At 34.3% G+C, this 12,677-nt stretch overlaps 1 protein-coding gene across 16 annotated transcripts in view; it reads right to left on the bottom strand.

Moving 5' to 3' along the window:
* Positions 1-2,268: 2,268 nt before the first annotated feature.
* Positions 2,269-12,677, bottom strand: part of ATXN3 (ataxin 3) — an 18,725-nt gene continuing 8,316 nt past the window's right edge. For 12 of the 16 annotated variants that reach the window (XM_026079342.1, XM_026079343.1, XM_026079346.1 and 9 more), the window contains 6 exons: positions 11,724-11,811; positions 11,340-11,472; positions 10,029-10,204; positions 9,486-9,609; positions 7,984-8,084; positions 2,269-7,292 (listed from right to left, as the gene is read on the bottom strand). In XM_026079342.1, the coding sequence (XP_025935127.1) occupies positions 7,198-7,292; positions 7,984-8,084; positions 9,486-9,609; positions 10,029-10,204; positions 11,340-11,472; positions 11,724-11,811 (717 nt within the window). In that variant the 3' untranslated portion in view covers positions 2,269-7,197. Of the gene's footprint in view, positions 7,293-7,983; positions 8,085-9,485; positions 9,610-10,028; positions 10,205-11,339; positions 11,473-11,723; positions 11,812-12,562; positions 12,662-12,677 lie in introns of those variants that run through there. The other 4 variants (XM_026079351.1, XM_026079352.1, XM_026079353.1 and 1 more) reach the window with 2 other exon arrangements.

Genomic DNA, 12,677 nt, shown 5'->3' with positions numbered 1-12,677 from the left:
AGGAAACGAGGTTCGTTTCACAGAATGCGTAAAATGTTGCAAAGGGCTTTCTTCCCCTGGAGCGGAACTGAAAACGCGGTGCTTTTTCCTTTTGACTCTGAGCCTCTCCAGCTGCGCCTCCTTATCAGCAGACTGCCTGCAACTGGTGTGTCTCACCACTTCTTAAACAAACTTTTAGTGCGAAAATGCAGTTGGAGGAGGTCGGAAGGTGTCATGGTGGAGCCGTGCCGGTGATCACCGGCTGGTGAGACCGGCAGGGTTGCCCTGCCTGCGCAACGCAACGACTGAAGAAGCCCGTCTCTAACATCAGCACATGACGGTGCCAGAAAGGCATGTAGACAAACAGGCCAACTGCACCACAGACACGTCATCCTAGGTGTAAATTTGGGTCAATAAAGCCCTGTGATTAACATGAGCCTGACCCTTAATACATACACATACTCAGGTAGCGTGCCATTAATAAAACACAGGATCCAACTGTAAATGCTACAAAAATAGAGACATTTTGTATTCTATTTTTACAAAATATATATGTTCCTAAAATCTAAGCCTCTTCTGCTTTGGATGTAGACATTCCTTGACAAGACGGACACTTGATTTGATTTCTAACCACTCCCCTGGCACTGGTCTGATTCAAAGTTCTTTCTCTCTTTGATCAAATGAGGTTTTTAAAATATTTAGGGAGTACAGGGAGTATTGCATTGCTACAGACAATGCAGTGTTAAAACAGTAAGAACGATACTGATATAAAAATCTGATATTGAAAATAAAATATGGGGCAGTTAATTCATCACTACTTTCAAATTAATAACTACAGAAAATGATTAATCATTAAAGATTGGTAACAAAGATTGGTAACAGGAAGCTCAGAAGAAAGAACATGTCACAGTTGAAATCTTAACATTTTTACAGAGGAGCTGAAAACGTAACAGGCACAAAACATGCTCCAGAGTTAGATACTACCAGAGCACCTTACCAGAAGGAAGAAGTTGTTTGTTGCTTCCCAAACCACGTCTTGCTGAGCCTTGGTAAATGGTTCGTAGCTGGCCTGCAAAACTGCATTGCCTTCTCAGCTCTACTGTCCACAGTCTCTCACAGGCAACTTTGAGGTTGGCAGGAGCACATGGTCCAGAAGTTTTGAAGGAACAGAAATAGCTGTTAGTTTTAACAGTATTCTATTAATGGTTGCTTTCCCTCTTCCCCAATGAACAATTTTTCCATCAGGTTTAGGCATTACAAAATTTTAAACTTAGTATTATATTTACCACCCTTATAATTAGCTATTATAAAAAAAAAAAATAGTACTCATCCACTACTTCAAACCCATTTCTCTCTCCAACCAGTATAAAATATACCAGAATTGTGGAAAGTATATAGTGATATAGTATGAAATGTAAATGTGTATCTTAATTGGTTTTGTTAATTTTGATTTAAAACATCATTTTAACATAGAATTAATTTCCTCTAATTAACAGTAATGGCAAAAGGAGGGACCCGGGCATGCTATCAAATACTTCGTGCAGTTTAAGATGCTCGAAACGCCTTATACCAAGATTCATTTTAATATAAAGTTAGGTGTTTGTATGAGATGAAAGATGTATCATCTTTTCCAGTATTATTTGATTAACTCATTCTTTGGAGAAACTCTTAAATTATTACAATAAAATCAGGGATGTCCTTCAGACTTTTCAAAATATTTAAAGATGATAAAAATATCTCCTACTTTGGTTCATATTATAATGCTGAAGTAAAGCAAGAAGCCAAGAAAGTAGTACAGAGGTTTTTTTTTCCCCTCTTTTTAAAATTATTATTCTTGAAAAACTAGCAACTTACTTTTTAGCTGATTGACTTCACCTGCTATTGATAACAGTATACACAGAAATCACCCACTATGGTTTGTGGGTTAACTAAGCTGCGGATGCATTATGCCATGAAAAGAATGCGTGTTCTTGTAGCAAAACCACAAACGTATTAGACTATTTTAAAACTGTAATGCAAACAATTTTTGAAGATGTAGTGTAAATAACAATCACCACCAACTTTCTCACTAACAGGAATGTTTTCACATAAATCTTGAAACATCAAGAGATGAAAAAGTATCAGTGATGATGAAATGTCAATTATTAAAATTAGCCCACTGTTAATGCATATACATAGCATCTGATCCAAAGCCCACAGATGTCAAAGATGAGATCTTAATGTCTGATGGTTCTGTGTCTGACCAACATATAAGGGAAAGCCCGTATGCAAATAGTCAAGGGAAAAATATCAGAAGCTACAATCATATTTATTTTAAAAAAATTTATCAAATATAACCATATATATTATTGTTCATTCACACTTATTTCGACAGCCTTTTCAAAATATCAAACAGCACTGCTATTATCCATTCAAAACAATGGCAAAGCTTGTCAGCTTTCCTTCTTGTATCTTTTCAGTGTTACATGTTTTATATACACAAAACAGAAAAATTTTTACCAGAATTTAGTGCCAATGATGCGATACTTAAAGCAGAGTTTAGTGATGGAAAAAGAAATATATTTATATATAATACATATGTATAATTTATCTGTAGTTGAAAATGATTTCTAAAATACACTATTAGGTAACAGATGAAAAAAATTATTCCATTAGGAAATCCTAAATCCATACTGCTTTGTACACAAGGGGTTTCACATAGCAAAAGGTAAAGTTTCATCAATGCTTGCATGTTTAAAGACAGTATCAAGGTTCTCCTCTGTTCTTGCACTGTAGCATTCAAACACTATACCCCTTTCTTTCCCTTTTACAAGTTTCCTCTCCTGAATTTACACAGTGGCTGCCCTGGCAAGAAATCTAAGCATAGTAACAGCTACTTGCTTTTCTTGACAAAGAAAAAAAGGAAAACCATTTTGATTTGGTAATAGCAGTTGAAAAGTTACATGTACTCTAACTTATTTTGAAGAACTGGAATTAGGGAAGAAGGAGATGAGATTTGCAGGTTAAATACTGAAGCATTCCTTCAGTATCTGAAATTCAAATAGGGCAAATAGTGCAGGTTAAAGAAGTTTTACTATAAAACAGCTCATGCTTTCAAGATGCAAACCTGGACACAAAGAAAGTTACCCATTTGAAAGTACATTTAGACTGGGCCAGTTTAAATGTATTAATATGAAGTATTAGTCTTATTTGAAGAACTGATTGTTATGTGTAGGTGGAGAGTGCATATTCCCGGTTAGAGTGTTTTTAATGATTTATGAGCAACTATGAACATTTCTGAGGAATTGTTTAATGTAAGATAGTGGTGGCTTATCAAATGAGTGATAGCTAATTTTACATCTGAACACTTAAAGTTTCCTTTTCAATTTTTTTTTTTTTGAGTCCATTAAAACCAATCTTGAAGTATGTGCTGGTAATATGAATTGTACAATAATACACCACCATTTGTATATTTTCACCATGAGGTTTGAAACAGTAACTAAATTCCAGAAAATCTCAGACATTTTAGAATAACTGTAATCCTTTCTTATTCAATTTAAAAAATATAATTGCCAATTTTGTAATAAAGAAGAGCAGCTTGAAAATGACAATGTCTGAGATAGAATTATTTTACTAAACATGTGCAGAAGACATTTTAAACATGGCTCTCATTTCCACTACCTACTATATTTATAAATAACAGATGCATTAGTCCAATATTAAAGAATATCTGAGACTTTTCTTCATATTAGTATTATTTTAAGTGGCACTCTAACCCAGAGTTTTATACACTCCTTGCAGTGCAAAGTCTGCAAAATAACAATATGAAAAAGTACATTGTAACTGAAATATGTATGCAACCCACTGCTTCTCTTTTGTGAAAATGTTTGGATGGCACAAGGAGGCCAAGTATAGGAGAACAAGCCAGTATCATAAAGCAGATTAGTTTCAAACTCAGAAAAATTTTAACATTTAAATAATTCATATAAATACCAGCAGCACCTAACAGTAATTGCATTCAAGCATGACTGCAGTCTGACTGTAAACACTTTTTTCCTGCCCTCATTACAAAAGCAGAAAAGCAGTTTACAGAATTACACTTAAAGACCTTTAATTTTTGCAAGATACCCAACATGACTGTGACTCATTCCCCCTACCCCTTCAACTTCTGTAGGCAGAAAAACATAAATGATGCCACATGGACCATTCACTGTGAGCAAAAAAGAAAGTAAAGTCTGTTGGATAAATAAGGTCTAAGGTTCCTTCAAATATCATACTGCAATTAAAAAAAAAAAAAAGAAAAAAGGAAAGAAATTTATGCTCACTTAAAATAGACTTTGGCCTAAAGCTACAACTGGGGAGAAAAACCCTTTAGCTTCACTGAATGGATAACCCTAGGAATAGGCTCTGAATTAGTAAACACCTTATGTTTCCTAGTTCAGCCAAACTGAGAAGTGCTTATTACCAAAAGAATGCACACAAAAAATGACATCAGCTTTTTATTAACAGCTTCTTGGCAGGTCCACGCATCTTGAACTTTAGATCTGGGTTATAAAATGTGTACTGTCAACAGATAATATTTGTCTTTTCCTTTGGTGCAATTAACATACAGAGCTTAAAACATTACCTCTGAACTGATTGACTAAGTAGCTTCACTTACTTGAGTGAACTTGACATTCCTCCAAATATCAAATTGGTATTTGCAGAATGACACAGTTTCTGCACAGAAAGGAATACAGTTAGCCCTGTAATTGATTCACATGGTTGTGATTCAGGCACTCTTACTTTATATTCCTTACACATTAGAACACTTGGGTGATGAAGTAATTTGAAAAATGATAGGAAAATTCAAATGCAAGCTTCCATGCTTTAGTGATTATAAAAACATGTAATTGTCACTGGGTTATGGTTAATGCAGTTCGACAGGCTTAGTATATATATATATTTTTAAATACAGGAATGCTATACTATATAGCTATATAAATGATAAATTTTGATGATATTCTTATAACAGAGGATAAGGTACCAAGTTCCAAGTACTGATATCAAACAAGTCTTAAAAGACTTAAAAATAAGTCTTAAAAAGCTTTGCCAGCCTATACCTATTTATAGAAAGGAGAATCTTATTTCAAAAATCAGTTTATGGCACAACAAAAGAAGGGAAATTAAAGCTGTGAATAATTTCCAGACAAGCAAAAAGATAATTCAGTGCTTTACAGATTCTTTCTCCATTTTCAGTTTTATGTAAATTTCAAACTGAAAGCAGAAATCTACATCCTGAAAAATGCAGCAGTTCAAAATGGCATATGCATACATCTTGGGTTTTTTAAGCCATGGTTTGGCTTTATTATTTTGATACGTTATTTGAGATGATACATTACAGGAGGTACATTATTATGTGCATAACAGGATCATTAAAAGAGTGATAAAATTTAAAATCAAATTTTAAAAAGTAGTGCTGTCCCATGGCAAAATCTATACTGCCTTATGCATACAAGTGGTTCTGCTGACATCAGTGGAAATGCAGCACACAGGTAAGGAAAACAGAATTTAGCCCATGTATTATAATATTCTAAACTATCACAAAATCATTGCTGTAAACAAATCTTTACTGAGAGGTAAAAGCCCTTTCATATACAGTACTACTTGATGCTGAATGTATGTTTCCCTCTAACTACCCTTCAGTTAAGAATTTTAATTAAATGTTACTACTGTGCAATGTCATAACTTTAGACTATTTTGATAAAGAAACTCAGGTTTATTTTCAAAAGATTATTCTTAGAATACCTGCGCTGTTAATGCATTAAGTGGAGTACAGCTTGCACACTGGATCTACAACATATTTCCATATAACTTATGTAAACAGAATTTGTATTTCAAGCACCATTTAGGAAAATTAAATGCATTTGATTTGCTGCACTAAAGTTGAGAGTCGAGTTTGGTCACCCTATTACACATTCATCCTGGATATCAAAGTAAATGTCTTGCAACTAATAGAATAAGCTAGCTCCCATACTTTGCTCCCCGATTTTCCTCAGGATCAGAAATAGCATGATAAAAAAACCTGTAAGGTGCATGAATAAAGGCCATTCCTGAAAAAGCTGCAACATTCTGACAGACACTCATAAAAAGCATTTCAGAAAGAACATCCACACAGACATAAATATTCAGTCTTAAAAGAACTACTTGCACAGGGATTATTTCAGACTGCAGGAATGCACCTTGTGTGTGGCACTGATTTTATGGCACCTAGATTTTCCACTTCTCCTTTCTCCTAGACTCAGTTAGAACTTTATCATATTGAGAGGCCAGAATGAAGGGCTGAGCTTAAAGAATGGGGAAAAGAAAGAAAAGAAAAAAAACTCCAGAAGAGGCAGAAAAAAAATCTGTTAACTCAACTGATTACATACTACTATGCTGGTAGAGATAATGGCCTAACTGGATAGGGCATTTAAAAAAAAAGTTATCTGCCCAAAGACAAAATGGGAAAGCAAGAACCCTACTTTAAAATATGGATCTAAAGACTTCATAGGTGGAACCGGAAGTAAAAACAAGTAGTATCAGAATGTCAGAAGTCATTAAAAGATTTAGGCGTAACATTATAATCAATAATATGCTGGAGGTTCTCTCTTGAATTGCCAGGCACTAAATTCAGGTTTCAGGATTCAGGTTTCTCCTACAGAACAGGTCATTTCACAACTGGATAACAGGACCAAAAATTGACATTATTAGGTTGTGCAGGAGGGGGAAAAAAAAGAAGTTATGATAAACAGAATTCTTTTTCCCATTTAAAATGCATTTTTTTCCAGAAAGGAGCAATTTATAAGCACAATATATTATTTGTATGTATTTTTGCATAAGTGAAGAAAATCAGTTGATGCAGTTTTTTCCCAATTTACATATTTTGTATAGGCTTCTTCAAAAGAATTTAAACTTGCTTTTTAAATGCAAGTTACAGCTACTAACTTCTTATGTGTATCTAACTTTGTTCAGGTGAATAGTTCAAATGATTTTAATACAATTACTCTTGTGAACAGATGTCCTGTAGTAGGAGTGCTCCAATTCTCTAGAATAGTGCAATCTTCTTGGTATTTGCAGGTTCCCTCTAAACCTCTGACTTCTTGCCCCCCTTTCATTCCTGCTTCCACAGCTCTGAAATGAACCCTGCTTTTGCAACATCTGCACAGTAAAATTATAATGAAGATTTAGTGTTTTGACAAGAGGAAAAAAGCTGTGATGTCATTTCTTCTCTTCTGTATTCAAGTGGTTTCTAACAGTTTCCAGAGACATATTCATGGCTGCTTGAAGCATGTCTTCTTCACTCATATCACCTCCTAAAGAAAACAAATGCATATAATTTACAATAAATACACACAGCTAGTGCTCAACTGTAGTTAAATACGTTCTTTGTTCCTTTTGTCCACATCCTGTGTTCTCCCTCCATCCCTCCAAAATTGTTTGCGTTTGTTTTCTATCACTATCATTGAACATTTTGTACTTAGCTTTCCATGCACAATGGTCAGTCTACAACGAGTTAATAGACATTAATTTTGGATCACCAATACTTAATATGGCTTACATAGTTATTTTCTATTGAAAAAATGGTTCTAATGATTTTGTCAGATATTGCTCCAAGCTTATTACATTTTTGTAACATTTTCATAAAATTTTAAAAGTCATTTAGAAAACAAATTGTTGGCACAAATCCCATTACAGATTACAATTTGCTACACTATGCTCAATGCAAATGAAACAACAAAAAGCAAACCCAGAACTCAAGTGGACTAGTGATGGTGCTGTACATTTTGAAATAGGATATTTACATTCAATCCAGAACAGGTTTTTCAAGAAAGTGATCCTCTCCTTCACTGCTCAAAAGGGTAACAGCTGTGAAGCACAGCCTGAACAGCTGTTGCAGGGAGGAAGTAGGTAGACAAGGAAAATGAGAGAGTAGGACAGAATACAATAGTGGAAAAGAAATGCTACAGCTATATCAGTGTTGGAAATAAGCTTAAAAAACAATACCTGGGTCAGCTTCCAGGGTGCTTGAACTTCTAGTTGGCTTATCACATAGGTTTTGGGTCTGATCTTGCTGCTGTAGCTGCTGTTGCTGCCCGAAAGTGTTACTAATTTATAAAAGAATAAAATTAACATCAATATGAGACCTACTTCAATGTTTTTAATATCAAGTACAGTTATACCTTTATACTTTGTAAAAAAACCCAAAAAACAAAACACCCCCCCCCCCCAACAAAACCACACACACCCCAAAAAAAAAAAATTCAAATCTGATATGGAAGTAAGATTCTTCTGCTTTTATATCAGGCATTCACTTCAGTGTACTATGTCTTTTGACAGTTTGAATAGCAGTTAAAGCAGAAGAAATGAAAACTATCACCTAATTTTATAATGGTGGTTTCTAGAACCATAAAAAGGAAGTTTTAAAATTTATGCATTTTGCATAATATTGTGAACTTATATACTGTATCACAGACTAATTCCTTTTTCAATAATACAATTGAAAATTACAAAGATCTTGTCACTGCTTGTACCATTTTGTGCTAGACTTTTTCTTGGCTCTGAAAAAAATATCAATTTTGCCAAGATACTTTGAAGTGCTATGGAAAAACACTGAGTAATTTTTTTTTTTTTTTAAATAAACATGAGGAATGCTCTATTGTTTTTTTAGAATTAACAGCACCCTATAGGAGCAACCTACACACAGGTTTACACTGATAATGTCTTTATTCTCTCTTTTTTTCAGATTCTGTTCTGAGAGTATTTCCACCTTACAAGTCTATTTCATTGTAAAGAAGGCCAAGAGTGAGAAATATACACTATTGTTTGCCACAGTGACACTCCTGCACCTAAATCCTCTCAGTTGTTCCCCCCTGCTAACCTCCAGGCATCTATTCTCCCAACATTACATTCCGATTTTCCCAGAATTCAGATTTCAGCATTCTTATCCTCTCATGGAAAGTCTAACTTCTCCAACCCCTAGCATTTCTCTCAGGTCTTAATTTGCTCCATCTCTAGGAGACAGAGAGAAGTAAAAGCTACAACCATACACCAATTATACATTAAGAATGTACACCAATTATACATTAAGAATGTACTGCAGAATAGAAAAATATCATCTAGAGCTCTTTTGTGTGATGCACATTAGATGCCTCTTTACCAGAAGCAGGGTCTTAGAGTAAGAATATTTTCCTCCAGAAAATTAATTATCAAAATTATTTACAAGACTTCATGTAAAAATACTTCTATACCATGCCTCTTTTCTTTCATTCACAAGACTGCAAATGTTGCATTACTAACAGGTCCCCTTTTAGTTATAGTTTTCTTTCCAGTCATTACTTCATAGTAACTATCTGGGAATAGTGAAATTCAGGTACTATTAAAGAAGTCTTGTTAAGAGATAAAGGTTAAGCTGGACCTCAGCCAGAAGCCCACGCACTCCCCAAAAGCACTAAATAATAAGACATTTGCTTCCACATGCAATTTTAGTTTTCTATCAGCTACTTTACTTTTCAAAATATGCTTGTCTTCTCCTTCGCAGTTCTTCTGAAGAAAGGGAGTCTGACTGACTGGTGTGAGGTGACTGTGGAAAGTTCTGTGGTACTGAGTCCAAGAACTCACTTCGACGACTCCCTAAAAGCAGAACATGCGCTTTATTCCGCTAATTACAGCAAAATGAAGTTTGGAAACAAAGTATAGTTTAAAACCATCTCTTCAAACTCGACAGGAGGAAAGAGACTTTTGGTAAAATAAGCACCTAACTTCACTGCTGCTACTTCTCACCTTAGGACTGTTTCCCTTCCCTCCTGCCACCATTCGACAATTCATTTTTGCTTCCCAATGATCAATGCTAACATGAAAAGTGGCGACTTTTCAGAAAGCCATAAAGGGACAGCTACAGGAAAGACTGGATTATTATTCCAGGCCGCAAAGCCAGTCTTTTCAGAGAGCTTGACGCATGCAGAGGAAGTGGCTTACCAAAACAGATTTTAGTAGCCACTGTACCATAATCAGTAAGAATACTATAAGTGACATTTAAATAACCACTGCACCTTGCATACTGAGTTGAATGGCTCTACGAAGATCGGCTTCTTCATCTTCCATATCAATTTCCTGCCTACTTAGAGCCAGGGCTCTTTGAAAATTCTCCTCATCTTCATCTAATATGCCTGTTCCATCAAAAGGATGGTTAACTTCTATTGCTTGTTCCACATCACTTTTGGGCAGCCTGTAAAGTTGATGCATTTAAAACATTCAATCAGAGATAATATTAATTTTTATTGTGAGGTTTAACAGAAATATTTTGTGCTGATATAACTCTACTTTTTTTTTTTTTAAACTTTGGAAAAAAAACATTTCTATTGTGATTACATGACAGGAATTATCACAAGTTTTTCATTTATACCCGAGTAACAAAATCACAAAGACTGCAAGCATAGCTCTTTCAGCTGTAAAAATGAACATACTGCAACTCTCAAGCAATGCATGTACGTTGACAAGAATCTGTTCTATAGGAAAAAGTTACAAGAGTTATAATGCTATAAAAAGCAATAATACTTTAATGTTATTTGAACCTATGCTATTCAGTTATGCCAGCAGAAAATAGTGCAGGTGGTCTTTTCCTTAGGAAGCTTTGATGACTTCACTCTGTAAACTATATGTACTTTTCACATCACAACCAAGTAGTTTGTTGTTCTTATACCCTCAATTTACAACACTACATTTTACATATACCAAGTGGAAGAAATGGTAATGAACCAATTCCTCTGAAAACAAAAAGGAGCCTAAATCTTTTTTAATCAGTATGCAATTTATTCACTATGAAAACATGATAAAATTATTGCAACAATAGTTCTTTGTGCTTCTAAGGATGCATTTTATATTAGTATGTATCACAATACAGCACCACCACAACATTTACAGTGAAATTATGCCAAAAAGGAGTAACATATGATTTATAATGATGTGGAATTCAGTTATGGGATTATCATGTTCTACTTATGATGGAGCGCACACGCTAATCTTAACTGTAGATCAGTCAATATTAACCATAGTTTGGTAAGATTGATGCACTCCACTATAAACAGAAAAATATCATAACCATGCAATTAAAGTCTGCATTATACAATACATATGCACAGGGAAACACAGAATTCTTATTACAGTAATTTTGGTCCTCTTACAAATACTTTTTATGCTCTACTAATTTGGTTTTATTGTGTGCAGTAGTAATAAACATAATGCACTGAAGGCATTTATAACTACTTCGCGAGGGTTCTTAAAGGCTTTGTGTCCATGTAGGTACTAATCACGGAAACCAATCATGTTGAATACTGCTGAAATGAAATCTCTATTTACTTCACCTCTGTTCTCTTGACTGTGCTGTCTCTTCTCCAATTAATTTTGGTCGCTGCATTTGCTGTACCCGAACCATCTGCAATAGCTGATCAGCCTCACAGTCTGGCAGGTCACCTTTTACTACAAATATGGAATAACCTGAGAAAAATAAATCATAAGTCTACAACATAAGGTACATGCATAAATACTCTAAAATGTACACTATGTGGAAGACAATGATGCATGATTTATTACAATATAAGGCTCTACCTTTCATTATAAGGACTTGGATTATTTCACTATTTCAATCACAAAGCTAAGGGTAATTAACTGAATACAAAAGGTCTAATAAATAATGATTATTACCTACTTTTTATTAATGAGATTTAACATCTGCAAGTTACTATTACCTTCCTGTTGTAATTGAGCCAAGAAAAGTGCAAGATATGTATCTGATATTAGTTCTGGACCCATCAAGAGAGAGTTCAAGTTAAACCACTGTAATTAAGAAAAAAAAAGGTTTGAGAGAACAAATTAGCATGAAGATTACTTGGTAGTCCATTTCTGTACAATGTGGTCATTTTCTATGATGGAACATCTGACTCAATCTAATAAAATGAATTATCAGATTAGAAGTATTTTGAAGCACAGTACCTATGCTGCTAAAGGTTACCCTTAAAATACTCTTCAGCCAACAAGAGATCTGAAGTGAGAAAGTTACTGCACGCTCTCTCCCCTTACTGAACACCGGTACCAGGCAAACAACCATTAAAAAAAGGAAAAAAAATCTAAATATAATGGTAGAAGAATTATTTCAGCCATAGTTTTAAAATACTACTTAATACTAGTTTTAAATCTGCTCAGAAATTGATATTCAGAAGGAATAAAACCTTCCTAAGTTCACACTATAGCCTATTATATGAATAGAAACAGGAAAGTGAAGAAAAGTTGACTATTTTCTGTTAAAGGCATTCTAAACACAGTCTTTAATGGCTGGTTATGCTGAAAATATTGTTTAATTCAGAGAGCTTTTTTTAATTTAAAAATTAATCAGCCAAGAAAAATAAGCTCAAATTTAATGTCGATAACACAGCATAATATTACAATAGGTGAGACCTGAGATAAATACACACAGATTACTCCCAGCTCCCTGAGCAGGGTAATGAATCATTTATAATACTTCTACTAGAGAAAAAAATTTACTCAATATGGATGGAAAAATATTCTACTTTTAAAACTCCATACATACCGCATTAAATTTGAAGTTTTTTTTTTTAAATACACCATACCCATTCAATATTATCATATTTTAACCAGGAAGGACCATCTAAGATGGCAGAAGGAGAAATCAGTCTCCATTCTAC

Source organism: Apteryx rowi, unplaced genomic scaffold, assembly GCF_003343035.1.
Source record: "Apteryx rowi isolate R43461 unplaced genomic scaffold, aptRow1 scaffold_5, whole genome shotgun sequence".
Classification (NCBI taxonomy): Eukaryota; Metazoa; Chordata; class Aves; order Apterygiformes; family Apterygidae; genus Apteryx; species Apteryx rowi.
This window is presented reverse-complemented; position numbering and strand designations above follow the sequence as displayed.